Source organism: Podarcis raffonei, chromosome 14 (assembly GCF_027172205.1).
Source record: "Podarcis raffonei isolate rPodRaf1 chromosome 14, rPodRaf1.pri, whole genome shotgun sequence".
Lineage (NCBI taxonomy): Eukaryota > Metazoa > Chordata > Lepidosauria > Squamata > Lacertidae > Podarcis > Podarcis raffonei.
In genome coordinates, this window is record NC_070615.1 from 30,316,032 (window position 1) to 30,336,679 (window position 20,648).

General features: G+C 46.3%; 1 protein-coding gene across 2 annotated transcripts in view; it reads left to right on the plus strand.

The window, feature by feature from the left end:
• Positions 1-20,648, plus strand: part of PKD1 (polycystin 1, transient receptor potential channel interacting) — a 104,645-nt gene that overhangs the window by 71,881 nt on the left and 12,116 nt on the right. For both annotated transcript variants that reach the window (XM_053365822.1, XM_053365823.1), the window contains exons 17-33: positions 10-153; positions 2,008-2,287; positions 3,364-3,580; positions 5,261-5,420; positions 6,428-6,580; positions 7,480-7,624; positions 10,144-10,743; positions 11,941-12,106; positions 12,416-12,668; positions 13,324-13,519; positions 15,677-15,847; positions 16,874-17,017; positions 17,751-17,961; positions 18,297-18,423; positions 19,384-19,500; positions 20,029-20,078; positions 20,439-20,641. In XM_053365822.1, the coding sequence (XP_053221797.1) occupies positions 10-153; positions 2,008-2,287; positions 3,364-3,580; positions 5,261-5,420; positions 6,428-6,580; positions 7,480-7,624; positions 10,144-10,743; positions 11,941-12,106; positions 12,416-12,668; positions 13,324-13,519; positions 15,677-15,847; positions 16,874-17,017; positions 17,751-17,961; positions 18,297-18,423; positions 19,384-19,500; positions 20,029-20,078; positions 20,439-20,641 (3,337 nt within the window). The remainder of the gene's footprint in view (positions 1-9; positions 154-2,007; positions 2,288-3,363; positions 3,581-5,260; positions 5,421-6,427; positions 6,581-7,479; positions 7,625-10,143; positions 10,744-11,940; positions 12,107-12,415; positions 12,669-13,323; positions 13,520-15,676; positions 15,848-16,873; positions 17,018-17,750; positions 17,962-18,296; positions 18,424-19,383; positions 19,501-20,028; positions 20,079-20,438; positions 20,642-20,648) is intronic.

Here is a 20,648-nt window from a genome sequence, read left to right on the forward strand (position 1 = left end):
CTCTCCCAGGTGCTCCTGAAGAAGGGGACGGTCCCCATCGTCTCCCTGGAGTGTGTCTCTTGCAAGGCCCAGTCTGTCTACGAAGTGAGCCGCAGCTCCTATGTGTACCTGGAGGGGACCTGCTTGAACTGCCAGAATAATTCCAAACTGGGGGTAAGGTGGCCATTGGATGTTTCTGGGGTCAGCCTTGCACAGTCAATTGCCAGCTAATTGGGTGCCTGGATGTGCCCACTATAACTAGGAACATAAGAAGAGCCCTGCTAGATCATACCATTGGCTTATCTAGTCCAGCATCCTGACCAGATGGGAAACCTGCAAAGGACAGGTCTAGAGCCCAGGAGCACTCTCCCGTCATGTGTGTTCTAGCAACTGGTATTCAAAAGCATTGCCACCTCTGACCATGGAGATGCTATTAGTCACCCTGGCCATCAATAGCCCTCTCTACCATGAATTTTCCTAGTCCTCTTTTAAAGCCATCCTAGTTGGTGGGGGAGATAGTTCCATACTTTAACTATGCAATGCATGAAGGATTCCTTTTTTTTACCCATCCTGTGTCTTCCAGCATTCATTGGATGCCCACAACTTCTAGTGTTATGAGAGAGGGAGAATTTTTTTTTCTCCAACCACTTTCCCACCATACAGCTCCCAAAATCTTTGGAGGGAAGCCATGGCTGTTTAAAGTGGTATCACAGTGCTTTAAATGTTCCATTGTGAATGTGGCCTGTATTGTTAAGCACAAACCAATCTCTAGGCGGTGAGAGGTTTTCCAGGGTCCAAACACTTTTCATGGGTTTGGATTCCTTGGATTGATGCCCCTGGAGACTTTATGGAGTTTCTGTGATAATCAGACTTTATTTACACTTATATACAGTCTGAGCATGAAATGGGAGTTCTCACTGAATTCCTAATGCCACACCTGATGGAGCACTCTGGGAAATCCCTGAGATTTAGACAGCCTTCACTAGGGATCAAGCCTTTAGTGCAGTGGGCTCTGCCCTGTGGAACTCACTGCTGATTGATGTTTATCAGGAATCATCCCTGCCTTCTTTCAGACACAGATAGGTAGCCGTGTTGGTCTGCCATAGTCAAAACAAAAATTTTTTTTTCCTTCCAGTAGCACCTTAAAGACCAACTAAGTTAGTTCTTGGTATGAGCTTTCGTGTGCATGCACACTTCTTCACTATCTGAAGAAGTGTGCATGCACACGAAAGCTCATACCAAGAACTAACTTAGTTGGTCTTTAAGGTGCTACTAGAAGGAAAAAAAAAATTTTGTTCTTTCAGACACTTCCTATAAACTGTATTATTCACATAGGCCTTTGCCATGTGAATTTCTTTTTACCAACCAGTATTTACTGAGGTTTTAATTATCTTGTATTCTGTATACCACTTTGCTGTGTTTTTATGGAAGTGTGGTCTATAAACATTTAAAGCGACAACAAACAAAAGCTCCCAAGAGATCCTCATCAAGTAGAGAACATGATTCTCACAGAGAACTGGCCTCTTGAATCTCTGTCAGATCCAGTTTCAAGTTGCTGTTGAACTGCAACTCCCATCATCCTAGACCGTTGGCTTTGTTGACTGGGGCTGATGGGAGTTGTAGTCCACAGCATCTGGAGGGTACCAGGTTAGGGAAGCCTGCTTTAAACCAAGTGATGGGGCCCTGCAGAGGTCCTAGGACTCTTCAGTCTCGCCCCCACCCGTGTTCTCCTGTTCCCTCTAAAAAAATAGTTGGAAGGTGATGTAATGCAGGAGACTCAAGCTGGATCCCACGGTGGAAGTATTCCCAGCAGACAGTTTGGGCTCCTGCCTGTTCTCCTTGGCCCAAATGTCTGGGAATGGAGTTGAGTGATCATCCAAAACTTTGGCCGGACGTTGAAAGTAACTTTCCTCTATACACACACACGCAAACTCAGTCTGAAAACATTAGAAATTCCTTTTTGAATTTCTACATGACAAAAGTTAAAGCTTTTCTTGGTCTTTTTCTGCGCCTCTTTTGTCTGTGTAGAGATGGTCGGCACACAGCTTCAAAAATAAGACTCTGGCCTTGGACAGAACAACCACCTCCACCGGCAGCAGAGGAATGAACCTGGTCCTGAGGCCAGGGGCTCTGAAGGACGGCGAGGGCTATACCTTCACTCTGCACATTACAGATCTGGCCACAGGGGAGGAAGGCTTTGCCTCCATCGACCTGTTTCCAAACCAGCCACCATTCGGGGGGTCCTGCTGGTTGTCTCCAATGGGACCTATCCAAGCATTGACTGCCAAGATTCATTTTGAATGTACAGGTGAGACCAGATTGTAAGATGATGTCCAACATGGGCTTCAAAATACGTACCTGAGAGCAAATTATGCTTGGTTTGATAGATCCCTAAAAGAAATAGGAGGGACAGTGTAGTATATTAGATAGACTAGGTGTGGCCCTCCAGATGTTGCTAAACTACAGTTCCCATCAGCCCCAGCAAGGGTGGCCAATGGCTAGGGGAGATGAGAGTTGTAGCTCAGCAGCATCTGCAGGGCTAAAGGTTGCCCACACCTTAGATAGATGATTGAACTTATTGGAGACTTGTCTTAAAGCTAGTCTTTGGCTATGGGGCCTATGGAAAAGGTGCCTCCTCTGAGTGAGTCCTGAGCCATTTTTCTTATTCTTTTGTTTGTTTATTAAATTTATATGCCGCCTTTTATCCAAGGATTATTTATTACTTTTATATCCCAGCTTTCCTCCAGGGAGCTCAAGGTGGCCTACATACTCCTCCTCCCCATTTTTCTCTCCCAACAACCCTGTAAGGGTTCTTCATTTCAGTAGCTTAATTCAGGTGGGAAAAGTCATTTTGTTGAACAACTCGAAGCCATGCTGGTCACTAACAGTAGTGCCATTAGTTCATGTTTCAGAAGCCCAAAAGGTGCCAGCTAGGAGTTGGGCATTCTCAGTGTCACCTACATCACAGAAATTGGGCAGGCATCCTTGCTGCTCACTTTCAAATGTCTCTTGAATACATTTTATGCCAACAGTCTTTTTCAGTTGTTCATATATTTTTAAGATTAGCCTGCCATTTTTTATGACTATTCTGTATTATGTCTTTATCGTATCTTAAACTTTCATATTGTACCTGCTGTACACCATGTTGGTGTTGCATATGAGTGGACAGTTTATGAATATTTATTATAAATAAATCTGTTGGGTTGTATCAGCTAAGTTCTCCTCTGAGTAGACCCATTGAAGTTAGTGGCCTTACGTTAGTTGTGGCCACTATTTTCAATGGGTCTACTCTAATATTGGAAGCAACCCATTGCAAATAACCCAGTAAATCCTGATCTACCTTCTCTAGTCACCCCTGATCTACTTTGTGCATTTGGCTGGCAGGCTGGAGAGATACGGAGGACGAAGACACCCCCTTGGTATACACACTGCTTGCTGCCCGCTGCCGAACCGGCCACTGTGAGGAATTCTGGGTATATAAAGGCAGCCATTCCGAACATTCTGCCTTCCTGCCCCCTGGATTCCAGGAGGGAGGCTCCCTGGTGTCTGTCTCAGTGCTGGTGCAGGACCAGCTGGGAGCAACCGTTGTGGCTTTCAACAGGTGATGATTGTTGATGTTGTTTAATTTGTGGCTCCCTTCCACTGGAGCATCTTGAAGCAATTCCACAATGCAGTGGAAACACATTTAAAACTGTTGAACACATTAAAAACAAAGCAATGTCAAATCCAATACAGGTGATGGCTAGGACAAAAATCTCAAAAGAAGGGCCTTTCCTTTCCAAAACAGTATTCTTTTTACAGAAGACGAACTAATACTGCTCTGCTGACTTCAAAAACCCATATGAGCACTCATAAATACCCACAAACCCTACTGTTTCCTCAGTCCCCTCCAAATGCTTGTCATTTCTTTGTCTGCAGCCAGATGGGCTGGCTGGATGACTGGTCCATCAACAGGTGAGCCTGCTGCCACCAGTCCCACCCCCCCTTGCATAATAATGGATGCCCCCACCCAGTCCTGTTTACTCGGAAACAGTCTTAACCTGTTTCAAGGATCAGTCCAAACTTGCATGCGTTAGTACAAAATGTTCAGCAGTTTTTATTTGAGTACTCACCACATCCCTGGGAAAGAATTTCCCGTAGGTCTGTAGAGGGGTTTCCAAGAGCCTGGAGACTTCCAAGTTTAGGGTGAGTTGGCATCAGCTTTACCCAATTTAGCATCTGTTCATAGCACCTCGGCTAAAGCGTCAGACATAATCTGCTTTCCCTTTCTCTAGTTAAAAACCCTCAAGCTAAAGCCAGTTATCTATTATTATAGCAAGAGGTGTGTTTCCTTTGTATCCTGAGATCACGCTTTGATCTGGTCATCTTTCCTCCTGGTTCTCTAATCTACCAACCCATAAAACCTCAGGGAAGTACTAGGGTCTTAATTCCCAGTTATAGACACTTAATTCCCAGCCAGGGTGCCACCTTCCAGACTGACCTCTGGCCAGGCTTAACAAGTTAACCTCATTGTCCCCTAGCAAACTTAGGAGCAAGAGTTACATTTCTATGCAACAGAACATTTCCTTTGCAGTGCCCTTCAGATGCTTTGGAGTTGACAATAACTCCTGGCATCTGTTGGGGAAAGGCTGATGACAAGGGTTTGTCCAAGTTTACAGCTCTTTTGAGATAATATGGGTGGCAGGTGGGAGATCGATACTCTCTGAAATGCAAGTTTGTTGGTTTATAAATCAAGGGGAGAGGCTGTGTCTGTAAGCGCTGTCCAATTTGTTTGTCTCAAGAAAGGATTCAGCACCCTTTTCTCATCAGTAACAAACAGCTTCATGGTGATGAATGGGCTTCTGCTGGGGACAAATTGGAAACAGAGCAATGCAACATTCATCTTAAACGAGATGCCTGCTTCCCATGCTGGCATCACACGCCCCTGCTCCTTTCTTAGAAAAATTCTGGGGAAGCTGAGCTGATCCATCACAACAAGGCTTTAATGTGGAGAGGAAAACATGTGAGGAGCCTGAGTGGGTGTGTCTTGCCCTTTAGCTTTTCTGCACCTCAAGAAAACAACTAGGGATTGAAGAATGCTAAGGACCAAATGAAGTACTCTATCTCCCTAAACCACAAGGAATCTTCACACAAAGTTCCCAGTGTTCCCCTTTGGGGGGTGGGAACCACTGTTCCATATTTAAAATATAATACTGCAGATAGAAAGCTAGCATATAAGACATCTATTTTTCTATGTGCAGGAAATTTTTGCATGACACTGAAAGGTTGTTTTCCTTCCCAGCTCCATGGCCATCACGCTGCCTAGCCCTCCAGAAGGATTTCACAGCCTTCCCCAATGGCTTTCCAACCAGACTGAGGTGGTGCTGCAGGGCCTGGTGAAACAGAGCGATCCCCAACAGGTCATTGAATATTCCTTGGCTCTCATCACCATCTTAAATGAGGTATGAAGCAACACCTTTTTTGGTGGCTGGGTGGAAGGACATTTGTTAGGTAGGTAGGTAGGTAGGCATTATTAGTAGATTCAACATGATTCTGGCAGCAGTGAGACCCTGTCAGCATATGACACCTGTGCTCAGAGACGCACACTGGTTGACAGTTTGCTACTGGGTCAAGTTCAAGATGTTACTATTAGTACAGGAAGCCCTTAACAGCTTGGGACCAGTTTATCTGTGAGATTGCCTTGTCGGCATCTCCGCTCGGCCAAGCTGATAAAGCCTCATTTTCCTCCGGCCGAGCCTTCGGAATCGCCTCCGAAGAATAATTAACGACCTGAGCCTTTGATGAGGCTCCAAGGCACGTTCCCATTAAGCAGAGTTTCCAGCAGCATGCGGAAGTGATGGCTACATTGCAAAGAGTTTTATTTCTAAGCTACGCAGACAGAAAAGACATCCTCTCTCTATGAAAGCAGAGAGCAACTGAACAAAGGAACAAAGGAAACAGGAAACCAGTAACGTCACATCCGTCTCTAGTCTCCCATGAGACTTCCAATAGCCTGGACTGTCTCTGGAATGTAAACAGAGCCTTGTGACTCTAAGCAGCTGCTCAGTGGCAAACAGAAACTAACATGTCTTACTCCACATGTTTCCCCCTCCCGATGGCTACTTACCCCATGGAAATGGAAAGGTTTCCCTCCTTGCTTATCACTGAAATGGCTTGTTTATTCATTCATTTACTGCATTTCTATACCATCATTTTCTCCAAGGAGCTCAGGGTAGTATCAATGATTCTCCCTCTCCTCATTTAATCCCCATAACAACCCTGTGAGGGAGGTTAGTCTGAGAGGCAGTGACTGGCCCAATGTCACTCAGTGAGCTTTATTCATGGCTGAGTGGGAACCCTGGTCTCTCCCAGGTCCTAGTCTTACCCTAACCAGTACACTACATAGGCTCTCATAAGAACTATCTTAAGAATCTAGTTCACATACTTTTCTTTTCACCCCCAATGTAAGTATGAGTGCTCCATGCGTTTGAAACCAGAAACCAAACATGAAGACCGTCTCCGGGCCTGGACACGGAGGAACATTACAGAAACTCTGATTTCTCTTAATGTGACCACTGTGGATGACATCCAGCAAATCGCGGCTGCCCTGGCTCAGTGTACGGTAGGTGGTATCGCATTGCTCTGCCTCTTTAAAAAAATTAAAGATTTCAACACAGTAATTTAACAAAAATACATCATCTACATTGTCCCCCCCTCCATTTTTTTCCTCCCCCTCCCCCCCAGATAGAACACCCATCCTCCCACCCCACCCCAGACTGCCCTCAGCTCCTTTCTCTGGTTTCTCAACACATATTTCTGTCTGCATGTTATAAAATTGTAAAATCCTCAAATTATCTGTCTATATATTACATTAAAGAGTTTGTGAATGTTTATTCAAAACCTGCCAAAGAGTCCAATTCATTTTGTTTCTTCTTCAAATATTTCATAAAAGGTTCCCATTCATCTTTAAAATCAGAGTTCTCCTTGTCATGTAGTTTATGTGTCAGTTTTGCCAGTTCCACATAGTCCATCAGTTTTTCTTGCCACAGTTCTTTCATCGGGGTTTCTTCATTCTTCCATCCTTGTGCTATTAAGACTCTTGCCGCATTGCTCTGCCTCTTGGGCATGGGGAGCAAGTGGGAGGGGGGCTGGGGCTGAAGGGAGTTGGACCACAACTCCCATCAGCCCCAGCTAGCATAGCCATAGGATACTGGGACTGATGGGAGTTGTGGTCCAAAACATCTGAAGGACACCAAGTTTATTTGTTTTTTAGATTTATATCCCACCTCTCCTCCAAGGCGCTCAATGGTGTCCATGGTTCTCTCATGGGCTGGGATTTCTCAGCCCATGTGAGTACATTTGCTACTGTTTGGTGTCAAAGATAGCAGTGCATGCCTGGAAGCTGTTGTGTGGGAAGTAGCAGTTTGCCATTTGCAGAAGCCAGATCTTACACTCACATGAGGACTGGCAACTTGGTGGCTCAACATATAAGGTCAATTAACTTGCATCTTGGATTCACAGGTAGCCAACAAGGAGTTTGTTTGCCAAGCTTGCCTGACAAAGACCTTGAAGAAACTGAGAGACATGATGGCCATTCTGCAGGGAGAGACCATGCAAGGGACCATGACCCCAACAACCATCGCAGACAACATCCTCAACATCATGGGTGAGTGCGCAGGAAAGTTCATTTTTGAAGCAGCCTTCCCCAATCCCACGTCCTCCATATGTTTTGAACTACAACTCCCACCAACCTCAACCAGCACAGCTGTAAAAGATGGGGCTTTTAGTACCTGGGAAGGGCTAGCTCAGTGGCAAAGCATCTGCTTTACATACAGAAGGTCCCAGATTCAATCTCCAACAGCATCTCCAGGTAGAACTGGAGGGGAAACTCCCTTTCTGAAATCCTGCACAGCTGCTGCCAGTCAGTGTAGACAATATGGAGTTTGACGGAGGAATGTCTGGGTTTAAGCCCACCTCGTGTGTTCCTATGTTAATAAATCCCCAAATCAATTTTTGTGTGTGTGTGCGCATAGCAAATCTTCAATTTTGAAAGCTATTATTGAGAACCCGAGGGAACAGCACATAGTTTCCCTTTAAGTGAGAGGTAAGGGCATAAGAAACACTTTAGACTTCGCTTCAGCAAATGAAAACCCTCACATTCATTTGTTAGGAATACAGCCACCTTTATTCATAATTACTTTCTTTGTGAATTTGAGAGTATGGAATGCGATATTCCGTGTCATTATGCAGTTCATGAGATCCTAAGGGAAACCTAGTGGGATCAGTATTCAAGGTTCAGGTGTTAAAAAAAGGGTCCATCTAGATTTCTGCTGAGCACTCTTGGCTTCTCTGCATTTCTTTCCCCTCCATCAGGGTTGAGTTCCAGCATCTTTGCTTATGGTCATAGAATCATAGAATCATAGAGTTGGAAGAGACCACAAGGGCCATCGAATCCAACCCCCTGCCAAGCAGGAAACACCATCAGAGCACTCCTGACATATGGTTGTCAAGCCTCTGCTTAAAGACCTCCAAAGAAGGAGACTCCACCACACTCCTTGGCAGCAAATTCCACTGTCAAACAGCTCTTACTGTCAGGAAGTTCTTCCTAATGTTTAGGTGGAATCTTCTTTCTTGTAGTTTGGATCCATTGCTCCGTGTCCGCTTCTCTGGAGCAGCAGAAAACAACCTTTCTCCCTCCTCTATGTGACATCCTTTTATATATTTGAACATGGCTATCATATCACCCCTTAGCCTCCTCTTCTCCAGGCTAAACATGCCCAGCTCCCTTAGCCGTTCCTCATAAGGCATCGTTTCCAGGCCTTTGACCATTTTGGTTGCCCTCCTCTGGACACGTTTCAGTTCGTCAGTGTCCTTCTTGAACTGTGGTGCCCAGAACTGGACACAGTACTCCAGGTGAGGTCTGACCAGAGCAGAATACAGTGGCACTATTACTTCCCTTGATCTAGATGCTATACTCCTATTGATGCAGCCCAGAATTGCATTGGCTTTTTTAGCTGCTGTGTCACACTGTTGGCTCATGTCAAGTTTGTGGTCAACCAAGACTCCTAGATCCTTTTCACATGTACTGCTCTCAAGCCAGGTGTCACCCATCTTGTATTTGTGCCTCTCATTTTTTTTGCCCAAGTGCAATACTTTACATTTTTCCCTGTTAAAATTCATCTTGTTTGTTTTGGCCCAGTTCTCCAATCTGTCAAGGTCGTTTTGAAGTGTGATCCTGTCCTTTGGGGTGTTAGCCACCCCTCCCAGTTTGGTGTCATCTGCAAATTTGATCAGGATGCCCTTGAGTCCATCATCCAAGTCGTTGATAAAGATGTTGAATAAGACCAGGCCCAAGACAGAACCCTGTGGCACCCCACTAGTCACTCTTCTAGTCATCCTCAGCATCAAACATAACTGGAGGGCAGGAGGTTTAATTTGTGGTTGGATGATCAGCACAGTGTTTAATTCAAGGGTGAGGGATCTTTTTCAGCTTGGAGGCCACATTCCCTCATGGGCATTCTTCTGGGGGCCACATGCCAGTAGAGAGAAAAGTGAGTGAAGCTGTGGATCAGACTCTTATTTTTCTACGCTGGACTTAAATTCTAGCAAGAATCAGAGGCTTATTTTTTAAATTGATTTTTAATTTCAAGTAACAAGACATACAAGGAAAACAGAGCTTAGTAGTTGTACAGAAAAAAGGAAAAACAACAGTTGGTGGTTGTGGTTTTAGATGTTCCAAGAAGGGCAATCAAACAAACATGTCTCTCCATAATGTTCCATTGGTCGAAGGACGGTGAAAACCATGTTTGACTTTCTTAAGTCAATGAAAGGGTACCATTTCATATAAGGGGTGTGAGTCTTCTCTCACCCCTGTCAAAGTTTTCTGCACAGGCAAAACACACACACACACAGAGAGAGAGAGTGCTACCTTTCCATCTTCAATCCAGGCAAGCAAGAGGCATTGTCAGTGTTCAGCAGCACATTCCAGCTAGTCAAAAGCACCTGCAGAAAGTGTGGAGTGGGGCCAATGACAGGTGTAGCCTGGAGAAAGTTCCAGGGAACAGGCAGAGAGGCTTGGAGGGCCACATTTGGCAGCCCAGGTCTGAGGTTCCCCACCCCTGATTTAATTAATTGAACTTCCATCCTCAGTAAGGACTACACTAACCTTTCCTGGCTCCTTTGCAGGGGACTTGATCCACCTTGTCAACACCGTCTCCCAGGAGACTGAGGCTCGGGAAACGTGCAATGACCAGAGCCCCATGCAGGTGGCCTCCCAGGCGTACGCCCTCTCCACCGACCTGATGCGCATCCTGATGAAGTCCCGAGTCCTCAACGAGGAGCCCCTGGAACTGGCGGGAAGCAACATCACGGCCAAGGGCAAGCGGGCCGGCCCACTGGGCCTCCTCTGCTACAAGGAGCACCCCAGCTGCCAGTTCTCCATCCCCTTAGCTTTCAACGCTACGTTCTCCGACCTGACAGACATTGTCCAAGTCATGATCCGGGTGGACTACAACCCTTTCCCCTTTGGCTTCGTCACCAACTACACCATCTCCTCTGAGGTGGCGTCCATGGAGTTCCAGGACAACAACGGGACAGAGATACCGGTGGGGAGCCTGGATCCCGAGAAGGCTATTGCTGTGACGGTCTTGGACCCCGGAGAGAAGAACATCACCATGATGACGGTCATGATTGAGGAAAGGAGTTCGGGGACTGCAGTGGTCATGGTGGAGGATGACAATGCAGAAGCAGGGTTGTATTTCCAGGTCACCTTCAGTGTTGTAAATGGTAAGGGTGGGTTTTTGTGGCTTCTACAAAGTTGCTACGTGGACCCAGAGTTTTAACAATGTCTGTTGTGTATGGATTTCTCCTGTCCTTCCCCCAGTGAGGTTAGGCCAGTGCATTTTAGAACTGTTTATTGGACTTTGTTCCATGTTTGCTGTACCTTGCCCTGGGCTCTCAGGGCAAGCGGAAATAAATAAATAAATAAATAAATAAATAAATAAGCAAGCAAGCAAGCAATTAAAGTAGATCGTGCTAAAAACTTGCATGCCAGGGGAGAACCCATCCCTTAATACCTGTCTGGAAGTGTGTGTGTGTATACTGTAGATATATATGGATATGGTTATGTAAGTTGAGTGGTTAATGTGCAGCATAGCAGACAGCTGTTTTACATATTCCTCAGCCCTTCTGCTTCTGGGAGACCATGGATACTGACCAGAGAAAGTTCATATTGCCCAGAGTGCTGTCTAGATATGCACATTCCTTATAGCCTGTTGGGAGGTTATGCATAGTGGCTGGAGAATTTACAGAATTCAGTCAGCCTATGCATGTTCCCGAAGGAGATTGTGTATACTGACCAGGAAATGTGCACAATTCCCTCTCCATGGACAGATAATGTGCACATTCCTCAGGAGGCCTTATGAATGTGCATAATGGCTGCTTGTTACGCACATTAACTGCTCAACGACACGGGTGGCGCTGTGGTCTAAACCACAGAGCCTAGGACTTGCCAATCAGAAGGTCGGCGGTTCGAATCCCCACGACGGGGTGAGCTCCCGTTGCTCGGTCCCTGCTCCTGCCAACCTAGCAGTTGGAAAGCATGTCAAAGTGCAAGTAGACAAATAGGTACTGCTCCGGTGGGAAGGTAAATGGCGTTTCCGTGTGCTGCTCTGATCCGCCAGAAGCGGCTTAGTCATGCTGGCCACATGACCTGGAAGCTGTACGCCGGCTCCCTCGGCCAATAAAGCGAGATGAGCAACGCAACCCCAGAGTCAGTCATGACTGGACCTAATGGTCAGGGGTCCCTTTACCTTTATATATCATCTATCTATCTATCTGTCTATCTATCTATCTATCTATCTATCTATCTATCATCTCAATCCTATATGAATAAGAGTTCTATTGCACAATCTCTGTTGCTCATGGCTCCCCTATCTAGTTGTTTTCTGACCCTGTCTTTCCTCTCCTCCTCCCAACAACAAGGCCGTTATGTGTCCAGTGAGCAGGAGCCGTTCATTGCTGTCTGTCTCTTCCACTCACTTGAGACCCACCAGCACAACTGCACAGCCTCCAAGAAGATCTACCTGGAGGATATGACCAGGATGCCTCAGGGTGACCACCGGCGCTACACCTTCTTTGTCTCCCCTGAGTAAGTGACACCTCTGCAGCTATGCAAGAGAGCCCGCAATGAGCTCCCAGGCAGGGAAAGAGCTTGCTGTGGGTGGGGTCTGGAAGAAGCTAGCCTAGTGGCTGACACTAGTGGATATAGCAGGAGGTGGATGGATGTCTCTCCTCCCTTAAATCCATGCCTTGAATGCAGAGATACAACTATTCTGATTCATCTGCCTGGATTGAAGATGTGTGGTTGAACCATGAACCAAAGTCTCCTCACAACCCCAGGTCAAGTGTGCCTCTACAACCAGTCCTTCCTTACTATTTCTTTCTTTCTCTCCCTTAGCACCAGCAACCCTGCGAGGGAATATTACTTGAACATCACCAACCACTTTGCCTGGACTGCTGTGGAAGTGACCCTGGGCCTGTACAGTTCCTTGTGCCAATATTTCAACGAGCAGGAGGGGCACTGGAAGACTGAAGGCATGGCTCCCTTGGAGGGGGCCACCCCTGACAAGGCTGTGTGCTTAACCCAGCATCTGACAGCTTTTGGCGCAAGCCTTTTTGTCCCCCTTCATTCTGTGCAGTTCATTCGGCCTGTGAGTCAAGTCTAAGGGTTATTAACTTTTTCAAACAGCTGCTTTTAACTTTTTCTATATTGATCCTTAGGGATGCGGGTAGTGCTGTGGGTTAAACCACAGAGCCTAGGACTTGCTGATCAGAAGGTCGGAGGTTCTAATCCCTGCGACGGGGTGAGCTCCCGTTGCTCGGTCCCTGCTCCTGCCAACCTAGCAGTTCAAAAGCATGTCAAAGTACAAGTAGATAAATAGGTACCACTCCGGTGGGAAGATAAACAGCGTTTCCGTGCACTGCTCTGGTTCGCCAGAAGCAGCTTAGTCATGTTGGCCACATGACCCGGAAGCTGTACGCCGGCTCCCTCGGCCAATAAAGCGAGATGAGCGCCGCAACCCCAGAGTCGCCCACGACTGGACCTAATGGTCAAGGGTCCCTTTACCTTTTTATATTGATCCTTATATTGGTACTTCTGTTGTTTTGATTCCCCACCCCCTTTTTTCCTTACAATCAAGCAGTATATACATTACATGGAATAAATAACTTTATATAGTGATTGTATTTTTAATCTGTCATTGTATGGTTGAGCTGCCTTGTTCCTCAAAGTAACCTATAAATTTCTGCAGGAAAGGAAAGCACATAGACACACACACATATATATATGCTTTATATTTCGCTCAGCCTCCAGGCCCAGGTGTGAACTACATTGTGCTGCTGACTTGCGCCATCTGTTTTGTGACATACTCGGTGGCGGCTGTGATTGTGCACAAACTGGACTTGATCGACATCAACCGCGCAGGGGTGATCCCTTTTTGTGGGAAGAATGGGCTGTACAAGTATGAGGTCCTGGTGAAAACGGGCTGGGGCAAGGGGTCAGGTGAGTAGCTGTGATGCTCTGGGCACTCTCAAAGAAATGTTTGTGTCTTCTCCCGCAGCCATGTTAGCGCTTAATTATTTAAAGATACAGCCCTACCTACTATGGAGGAATGGTTCATAAAATTAATGGACTTAGCTGAGGTGGCAAAGAGAAGAATGTGTTTAGAGAAGAATCAGTATTGACATTTATTAAGGACTGGAAACTTATTATGGACTTTTTGCATGAAAAGGGAAATGAACTTGTAATAGCTGGATTTGAAGATTGAAAACAATATTGACTTACAGAAAACAAAATAGTTGGATGTTCATGACAGACAGAGAACCAGAAGACTTTTTATTCTTTCCCCATCTTCTTTTCTTTCTTTTTTCCTTTTTCCTCCTCTTTTCTCCTGTTCCCTTTTAGATTAGATTTTGAAACCATTTCTTTTATTCTAGTGTATTATAAAAAGATACTTTGTATTGGGTATGAGTTTTTAAAATAAAAATAGACCTTTACAAAATAATGGCCTTTTTCTCCTGCACTTCAAACCAAAAAAGGCTTCAGGAGTGGCTTGTAAACCAATAACGGGGGGGAAGACCATCCCTACCTGCAAGTTTACAATCCAAGCAGACATGGCATAAAAGGGGAATGGTTCGGGAGGGAGGAGGAAGTAAGCATGCTTAGGTTTAGTTTTAGCTTTTTAGGACTGCAGCCAGCTGAATTCTACTCAGCGGAGACCCATTGGAATCCATGGGCTTAATTTCAGTTGCTCTGTTCTGACTAGAGCTTAGTTCTTCTCCTCTTAAAAAAAAAGTTTTTGGAAAAAGCACCAGGTTGGTGAAGGCCACCCTGCTTAAACCGCACACCACAGATCAAGAGGGTCACTGGGGTGGGCTAGGTGGAACTGTTGCGCCCTTGGCAGCCGTTGACAGAGCAAAGAGGAGCCTGGATTAAGCCTTTTTAGCCGCTCTGTGGAGAGAATATCCAGGACAAACATCCCCTCCCAGTAAAATCCTGGCAAGAGAATGAGTATTAGAGCCACTCCTGTTTGGAGAGGAAATGGAGGACGGATCCGTCCAACCCCTCAGCTGCTCCTCTCAAGGATGCTGTAATGTGATCCCTGGGTGTGGTGGAATAGCACACCAGAGAAGCATGTTCCTGTTCTGACCAGAATGCAGAATAACCCTTCCCAAACTTGCTGGTTGGGGATGGGGGGAGGCCTTTGTGAAGCCTGGTGCTCTTCCCCTTTCTGTGAAGGGAGGGGATGGAGAATAATCTGAACCCTGCTGGACAGTAATCTCCCTTTAGGGGTGTGGTTTTTTTATTACCTGCATGTGTTTTTGTATGAATGTCTTTAAATTATTACTTATGCTTATTTACGCTAACGTTTTAAATACGTTGCAAGGCATAATAGAATTGTGTACAGTTGGAAGGGACCCCCAAGGGTCATCTAGTCCAGCCCCTTGCAGTGCAGGAATCGCAGCTCAAGAATCCCTGACAGGTAGTCGCCCCAACCTCTGCTGAAAAACCTCCAATGAAGAAGAGTCCACCAGCTTTCAAAGGAGCCTGCTCCACCGTCGAATGAATCTTGCCACCCTAATGTTGCTTTTTGAGGCCTTTGTGTGTAACAAGTTGCTAGCAAATTTAATGAATAATAGTGAATAATTTAAAACCAATCAAAGTGCCACAAAGTCACGAGTGACCTTTTGAGATCACTGGGACACTTCCTCAGGCTGTATGTTAAATAACTGTGTGGATGTGTGTTAGAGAATTGGGGTTTCTTTTGTTTGCCCTTTCCCCCCAAACAATGCATTTTTAATGTAATTCGCAATGTAAGGTGGGTCACAGTTAAATTTTCCTGACGTTTTTTTTTAAAAAAAAAAACCCTGACATAAAACCGCACCACGCAATTCAGAGTAGTGCAAATCTTCACTTCAGTTATTGGATCAGGAACTGCGAATTAAAATGAACTGGACGCCTTTCCTCCCTGGGGTCCCCTTTCTCCAGATGCAAAGCTGAGGTGCAAAGAGGGTGGGGGATCATTTGCCCCAGACTGGAGGCTGGGGGTTGAAGGATGCTTGAAGGGTCCCGTTTCACCTTCCTCTCCCCTGCCCCACATGAGACAAAAACCAGGCTACTTCCCTTCTTTAAGAATTTGCACTCCCTCCTTCCTTCCAGGGACAACGGCTCATGTGGGAATCACTCTGTATGGGATGGAGAGCAAATCTGGGCACCGGCACCTGGATGGGGAAAACGCCTTCCACCGCAACAGCCTCAATATCTTCCAGATCGCCACAGAACGGAGCCTTGGGAGCGTGTGGAAGATTCGCATCTGGCACGACAACAAAGGTGCGTATGTGAGAGCAGACTGCAGCTGAGGCGCACCAGGCCTTGGGACCCAAAGCCTGTTCGTTTGTGTTTGTTGTTGCCTGGCTCTCCCCCTCCTCATGTAATCCACACAACAGCCCTGTGAGGTAGGCTAAGCTGAGAGACTACAGTGACTGGCCCAAGGTCACACCCAGTGAGCTTGGCCCTCTAACCACTACACCACACTGGCTCTCCCAGGGTTATTAGCGGTTATTAGGTTGCGTCGGTGGGTAGAGATAACACTCAATCCCACCCCATACCAGCTCAGTTGTGTGTGCAAAGTGTGCGCCTAGACAACAAATTGGGATCCATCCAGCCTCTGCAACCCAAATAAATAGAGCTGCAATTCTTGATGAATTGCAACTTGGCAGTTTCCTGCTGGAGCCTCCCCCCCCCCCTTGAAGCTGCGTGTCTCCCATCTGCCAAGACAAAGGACAAAACTCATTGCTAGCATTTCGCAGAGAATATCATAATTACAGTTTAGCAGAGCCTGAATTGTTAAAGCTGAATGAGAAACATAATGAATGTAAAACGGTCACTTAAAAAACTACACAGACCCTTTTCAGGCAGGGCTGGTTTGATCATCAGTCAGAATGAGGCAACTGCCTCGGGCAGCATATGGCTTAAGAAGGAGAAGTGAGCAGCCTTAAGGAGAAGTGACTATTCTTTGTGCATCTCCCAATTATCATCCTTCTCTGTTGGAGGACAGATGTATGTGGGCCAAACAGCCTGTTCCGCATTTCCTATGAATCCCATTGCCAGTGTTGAAGTCAAATTTAGCTACCTTTTCATTTGACTTTTGTATGTCCAACAAGGGGTTGCCATCTTGTATTTCACCTCAGGCAGCAAAATGTCTTGCGCCACCCCTGTACTCAGGATTCCCCCCCCCCGCCTGCCCCCCAAAAACAGTTTAAATTCATGGAGAATGTTAGTGGATGCAACTTGGAATCAAATTAGATAAAAAGAAGATGTCTTAAAGCTGTGTTTCCTTTTTTCCATGCTGCTTAGGGCTAAATCCATCATGGTACCTGCAGCACGTCATTGTCAGAGACTTGCAGACCTGCAAGAGCTACCACTTCCTGGTGAACGACTGGCTGTCTGTCGAAAGCGAGGAGAATGACGGCCTGGTGGAGAAGGAAGTCTTTGCTGCCAGTGAGTGGGAAGGGAGCACACTGAAGACGCAAAATCTGCCTACAACAGCCTTCCCAAAGCTGTTGCCCTCCAGATTTTTTGGACTGCAACTCCCATCTGCCCCAGCTGGCATGGCCATTTTCAATTATAGCTCCCATTAGGGTTTTCGTTGTTGATGATTTAGCAATTTATACCTTTTGTTAAATAAATGTGGCAATAATCACAAACTTGCTGACAGCGGTGAGAGTGATCATAGCTAGGAAATGGAAAAAGCAAGGTGGATTTCAAATAGAAGAATGGTATAAAGAAGTGAGGGAGATAGTGATTAATGATAATTTTACGTGTGCTATCAAAGTAAGAAGGGGAATATGGACTTTGAGGAAATGTGGAAAATATTTGTGGAATTTGTATTGTTAAAACAAAAAGGGGTCAAGCCATCTCAAGAAGTGTTAAATTTTTGGAAAGTTGGAAAATTATGGTAAATAATGGTCTCGGGGGGGGGGCGGGTTTGCACATTTTTATTTGTATTATTAATACTTTGTTTAAACATTTTAATAAATAAATAAATAAATAAATAAATAAATAAATGTGGCAAGCTGAAATGGGGTTCCGCTTGAACCCCAGTCAAACTTTGAAGACTGAAATGAGGACAGTCACTTGGGGGTTCGGGTTGAGGTGAGATTCCTTCTCTGCAGGGACAATAATGTTAAGATGGGCATTTTGACTGACCCTTCCCCCGCTTCTGGCTCCGCAGGCGAGGCTGACCTCAGGAGCTTCCTGCGGATCTTCATTGAGGAGCTGCAGCGGGGTTTCTTTGAGAAGCATGTCTGGCTGTCCCTGTGGGATCGCCCCCCTCGCAGCCGCTTCACCCGCGTCCAGAGGGCATCCTGCTGCTGCCTCCTTGTTTTCCTCTTCCTGTGTGCCAATGCCGTGTGGTACGGCATTGTGGGAGATGTCAACTTCAGGTGTGTTGGGAATTTCTGATCCTATCTAGCCCAGAAGGGGCACTTCCTTCCAAAGATAGATCAGTGGGGAGGCTGTGAGATAGCATGGCCAGTGTTTCACTTGTGTCCTGTGGCCTTAAGAACATACCACAAAAGGTAGCTGCCTTTTTTATTTGTTTATTTCCTGCCCATCACCCTAAGGTACCAGGGCTGGTTACAGCATTAGAAACAATATTAAAAACAATTTAAAACACCTTACACTCATAAATATGGGGGCGGGCATCCATCTCAGCATTGTCTTGCACTAGAAATGGTGCTAGCGTCCTCCCTGCTTACTCTCTCCTGTCTTTTCCTAGCAACGTGGCCATCTCCACCTTGATCCCGGTCAACGGTGAGACAGCTGTGGTTGGTCTGGTGTCCAGTTTGGTTGTCTATCCCCTGTACCTGGCCCTCCTCTTCCTCTTCCGTATGGCACGGAGCAAGGTAACAGTGAGTTGGGGAAAGGGGCAGTAGACTGCTTCTGGGCAAGGCCTTCAATTGGCCGCAGGCCATTGCAATAAATATGATTTTAGATTTTGGGAAATGGCTATAGCTCAATGTTAGAGCATCTGCTCTGCATGCAGAAGGTCCCAGGATCAATCTCCAGGTGAGGGCCAGGAAAAACTCCCTGCCTGAACAACTGCAGAACAGCTGCTGGTTAGTGCAGGCAGCATGGAACTAGTTGAGCCAAGGGTCACCTGACTTGCTATAAGGCAGCTTCCTGTGTTCTATGGTTACCAGTTTTAGCCAGAATGTTTCATTTAATACATTTCACTGCTTATTTCCTTAATGGGTTGGAATGCAAACATGGCAATCCCTGTTTTTAGAGAAGATAGTCATGTTTATTTATCCATGCATTATAATATTTTGCTTGTGTACATCTGTGTTTTACATCATTTACTGAATGCACAGTTCTTTATCAGAATTTTTGAGGTTCCTCTTCAAGATTGGGTGGTGCCCAGAAGAGGAAAACAGCTCATGGGTGGCACATATGAAGCCATCTTATACCACCAAGTTTGGTAGCCATTGACCCAACTGGCTGCGTTCTTCTGCTCAGACTGGCAACAGTCCTCTGGCGTTTCACGCAGAGATCGATTTCTGGAAGCTTAAATGTGACTGAACAGGCCCCTCTGAGTAACAAAGATGTTTAGCAAGTCAATGGTTCTTGTGAATTTCTGACTTAGAGAAGTGGCACCCTCATCCCCCATCCCTGACAGCTATATTTTAAATAGGGAAAGGGAGAGAAGGTAAGAGCTGTTGGCAGCTGGCTGTCTTTTTCCATTGAAAATAAGATCAAAGTGACTCCCTCAAAAGTTGGGGTTACCTGGGAAAGTCTGATAAATTTGCCCTTCCAGCTGTAAGGAAAATGTCCTTCCTTGCCTCAAGCGCCCTCTTCTCTCCTAGGTGTCTGTCAGCCAGTCCCTGGCCCATTCAGACCAGCAGTCCTTAGAGATCGACAACTACCTGGACTCGTCTCTTATGGAGAGCGCCTTCCTCACCTTCCCTGGGCTTCGGACAGAGGTGAGAGTGGCAAGTGGCAGGACAGAAGTGTGGGGTGGTTTTTAAAGGGGTCCTAGGCCCTGCCCCACTTCAAGCCCTGCCTTTCTTTCCCTCAGATCTGTGTCCTTTTACCTCATTCAGCAGTGGAGAGCCCCTGGCCCTCGTGATGTTGCTGGTCTCTCAACTCCCATCCTTATTATTAATATTACTACATTAATATTCCACATTTGCTCCAAGGAGCATTAAAGTGGTGTACTTGGTTCTCCCCCCTCTCCATTTTATCTTCACAACAACCTCGTGAGGTGGGTTAGGCTGAGAGTTAAGGTCCTTGAGGTCCTGAACTTCCATCATCCCTGACCCATTGACCTTGCTGACTAGAGCTGATGGATGGGGTTGGAGTCCAGCAACACCTGAGTGAGGGGCTCATGTCAGCTGCTTGTGGCCTAGTGTACAATGAATAGTCTTCACAGTGGTCCTCCCTAAGGGGCTGCGTTGATCCCAAAGAACCAAGGCTGGCTGAGCAGTGAACCCTCTTTCCTTCCCTTACAGGCCTTTTCAGAGCAGACCAAAACAGATTTGTTCCTGGACGATTCGAAAAGGTAAATGGGATTTATTTATTTGTTGCATTTATATCCCGCTTTCCTTCAAGGTGCTGTACATGGTTCTCTTCCCATTTTATCCTCACAACAACTCTGTGAGGGGAGGTTAGGCTGAGAGACTGTGACAGGCCCAAGGTCTCCCAGTGAGTTTCATGGCAGAACAGGGATTTGAAGCCTGGTCTCGCAGGTCCTAGGTCCATCACTCTGACCACTACGCCACACTGAGATGTATGCATTTGGCTTCAGTTTGGGCTGTGAGGTCAGCTTGAAGAGGAGGATTGTATTTATTAAAGAGCTCTGCCTAAGGGTGTTCCTTGTTCCCGTGCTCATCCTTCCTCCCTGCTCTTGTTTCTGCCTCAGCCTAATACGGTGGCACTCCAACGAGGCCCTGCTCAACTGGCCCGACCTGCTCAGCGACCCTTCCATCATGGGCAACACAATCCAGAAGCTGAAGAGGGGCAGGACCAGTCGCCATCTTGGCCTGGAGGCTCCCTTGGCGGCTGAGGAGGATAGTTTGTCGCTTGGCTTCCCGCAAGCTCAGGCCAGATACTTCTCAGCTTCAGGTATGAG